Source organism: Macrobrachium nipponense, chromosome 15 (assembly GCF_015104395.2).
Source record: "Macrobrachium nipponense isolate FS-2020 chromosome 15, ASM1510439v2, whole genome shotgun sequence".
Taxonomy (NCBI): Eukaryota; Metazoa; Arthropoda; class Malacostraca; order Decapoda; family Palaemonidae; genus Macrobrachium; species Macrobrachium nipponense.
The window spans coordinates 56,290,214-56,293,610 of record NC_087208.1 but is presented as its reverse complement, the minus strand read 5'-3'; the positions used below and the strand labels follow the sequence as shown (position 1 = coordinate 56,293,610).

General features: G+C 52.6%; 1 protein-coding gene across 1 annotated transcript in view; it reads right to left on the bottom strand.

Moving 5' to 3' along the window:
• Positions 1-460: 460 nt before the first annotated feature.
• Positions 461-3,397, bottom strand: part of LOC135194964 (uncharacterized) — a 3,016-nt gene continuing 79 nt past the window's right edge. Inside the window, exon 1 of the mRNA XM_064221202.1 lies at positions 461-3,397. This exon is cut by the window's right edge and continues 79 nt beyond it. Within this exon, the coding sequence (XP_064077272.1) occupies positions 1,554-3,397 (1,844 nt within the window). The 3' untranslated portion in view covers positions 461-1,553.

Genomic DNA, 3,397 nt, shown 5'->3' with positions numbered 1-3,397 from the left:
ACAAAACAATGGTTCCCTAAAAGACGAAACCCTTTCTCAATAATCTCTCACATGGACACACTAAAATTAAGTTAGCTTTAGGATAACTTCTTGCGACGATCAAAAATATCTGACAACTTTATATTCACGATTTTGAATGTTGCTTTGCAGTAGGTTCCAGTTTCTATTTCTATTTCCAGCAGCAGTAATGATGAGGGACGGTTAGGAATTAAAAATCAGTTTCACGATCGTAGGAAAATTTCTTATCATCGTTTTTATTTATTTTTTTTGTGACTTTTCTAATCTGTAATTTTAATCTATCTCACATTTCGACTAGATTCATATTGTATTAAAAATAGTATATATATATACCAAAGAATGTCTTTTGGAATTGCTTTTCGTCAAGGATATTGAACAGTGTATATGTGTTATATATTATTATAATATATATATATATATATATATATGTATATATATAGATATATATATATATATATACATATATAGATATACACACACACTGCTAGGCAGCAGCAGCAGCTACAGCTGACGAAGGCGAGAGAGAGAGAGAGAGAAAGAAAAAGACACCAAACAGAAACGTTTACTGCAGCAACAGTAGACGATTATTATAATAATAGGACGGCGACTGGTCCGCAATGAATGACGCCAGAGTGATATCATCCAACTGCATGCAGCAAACGGTCCTCCGCCGCTTGCTGCATGCTGCACTCTCACGTGAACAACACAGCAGTTTTGCTGGCGCCAACCAGGGGAGATTATTAAGATTCAAGGCGAACTGGTCTCTTCTTCTTCTTCTTCTTTCCTTCTCTCCTCTGTTCTATTCTATTCTCTTCCGAGTTTGTTGGAAGCCAAGTTGCACTACGAAGTCGGGGACGGCGTTTATTTCAGCCATTAGCACTACTACCTTCTTGAAGGCTTGAAGCCTGGAAAGAAAATATATAAATTCTTTCGTCGTGGTGACAGGCATCGATGTACGAGTTTGTATTTTTTGCGAAAACAACAGAAAAAAATGCCTTTAATTATTTTTTTTCCTGTTCAAATTCTCCACCTGTCAATACGAACATTTTCTCTCGCGTACTTTGACCATCACACCACAGTATCAAAAATGCCCTTGTGGGATACATACATACATACGCCTTTTTATTTATTTTATTTTTTCTTTCCTTTTTAAAAACACTTAAATAAATATGCGAGTAGTCGCGGTGGGATTACGTACGGCGGCACTGAGAGACCTTTCGTGTCTTTTGACGTCACCCATAAGAGGTACAGGAAAATAGGAAACTGTCACTGAAAGATAACCGGGATAGTATATATATATAGTATATCAGGTCACCTTAATTAAAAAAAAAAGGAGGAACTTTGAGAGGGGGACCGAATGTTGATTATTATTATTGTTAGTCAAGGTCCCCTATGTGTGAGGAGGGCCGTTTCTCGAGGCCCCTTCTAGACCAACGAAATGTGGCTGGAGAGAGAGAGAGTGAGTGAGAAAAATAATCTATTCACTTGGCATATCACATATCAAAATGACGACGGTGCGTGCAGCACTTCATTCACTATTCGTCTCTCTTTTTCTTCGCCTTCCCCTCCACCTGTATAGTCCTGGTGGTGAGATCGACGCACTCGCCCAGGGAGGGTTCGGTCCCGCCCTCGCTGTAGTCGTGCCCCGCAAGCCTCGACAGCAGCAGGATGTAGGAGCAGGCGATCCTCAGCACAGACAGCTTCGACAGCTTCTGGTTGTGGCTGTAGGCAGGTACGGACGTCCTCAGCTTCTCAAAGGCGGCGCTGATGGTGTGCACCCGGTTCCTCTCGCGGGCGTTGGCCTCGATCCGCCTCTCCCGAGTCATGTTCTTGTAGTTCCGCTGCTTCTGCTTGTTGGGCTGCAGCAGTGTGTGGATCGTGTCGTCGTCGTCGCCTCCTAATCCCGCCGACGTCTGCAGCAGCAGCTCGTCGTCGACTTCAGTAGCTGGCGCCGGCGCCGGCGCCGACGACGCCTTGGGCGCCGACGACGTCGCAGAACGGACGGTTTCCGACGGACGGGGGCACCTCGACGGACTGCTGGTGCTGCTGCTATCCGACGCTATTAGAGATTCAACGCTAAGGAACTTGGACGGCGCTTTCCCGATTTTCTTGACCACGCTCACTTCGCGGGTGATCGGGTGTGGGTGACTGTGGAGTGGGTGGTGGGCGTGATGATGATGATGATGATGGAGGTGGTGGGTCGTCGAGGAAGAGGTACTACTGGAGGAAAGGGGGGGATCGGGGTGGGGCACTTTCGTCACCAAGGGTATGGGCAGTTCCTCCTTGACCTGTTCCTCGGAGGGCGGTCTTGGAGGAGGGGGAGGAGGGGGGGACTTCGGGGAGGGCGGCGACGCCGGGTGGAGGTGTGGGTGGATCAGAGGTCGCCCCAGGGGGTAGTGGTGGGGCAGCAACATTGGGTAGGGATGCGGGGTCAGCCCTGGGGTCAACCCCGCCCACCCAAGTGGGGTCACCACCCGAGGATAACCCCACTGCGCTGCCACGGCGGGCGGCCATGCCGGCGGCAAGAGAAGGGGTGGAAACGCGCCCATGGGCGGCCGAGCCAGTGGCCCGAGGAGTGGGTGGTGGGCGAGGAGGGGCGGCGCCCCTGGGGAAGGGGACGACCCGACGCTTTTGTCGTCGCTGACGCTGACGCTGACGCCGACCCCGCTGCTGCCGTCGGTTCGGGCGACTTTGGCGGACTTGCGATGGGGAGCGTCGGGGCTGTGGCAGCGTTTGTTGTTGTTGCTGCTGATATTGTTGTTGTTGTTGTTGTTGTGATGATTGTTGTTCCCTTCATGGCACAACCTTCTCGGCTCAGCGGGCTTCCTGCGACTGCGAGCAGCGGCGGCGCCGCGTGTCCCAGGCGACCAGGGCGCCGCGCCCGTGGGAGGCTCCAGGGGGCTGGCGGGCGGACTGGGGGCGGGTCGGGCGTGGGCGTTGCTGGCTGGAATGGGCGGACTAATCACCCTTGGAGAAGCTCTGCCGGTGGTGGAGGCGGTGGTTGTGGAGAAGTCTTGCGGAGAGTGCTTGATCTCGTCGTAGTAGGCGGGGAGGGGGGGCGGAGACCCCCCTCGCGAGCTGCCGAAGTCGTAATCCTCCGGGGGACTCCTCCGCTCCTTGCAGGGGTCGACGGCGACGACGGCGGCGGCGGCGTGGGCGTGCTTGCGGAAATTGTGGTAGAACTTGTGGGTGGGCGGCGAGCGCGGGCGGTGGTGGTGGTGATGGGCGGCGGCGGCGATAGTCGCGCCCTTGAAAGGCGAGGAAGGTAGTAAGTGGTGGTGGTGGTGGTGGGCGGCTGAGGGCGGCCGGCTGAGCGGCGACGAGTGGCGGTAGTGGGTCTTGATGGGCGTGACCTTGACTTCCACACTGTCCTCGGATG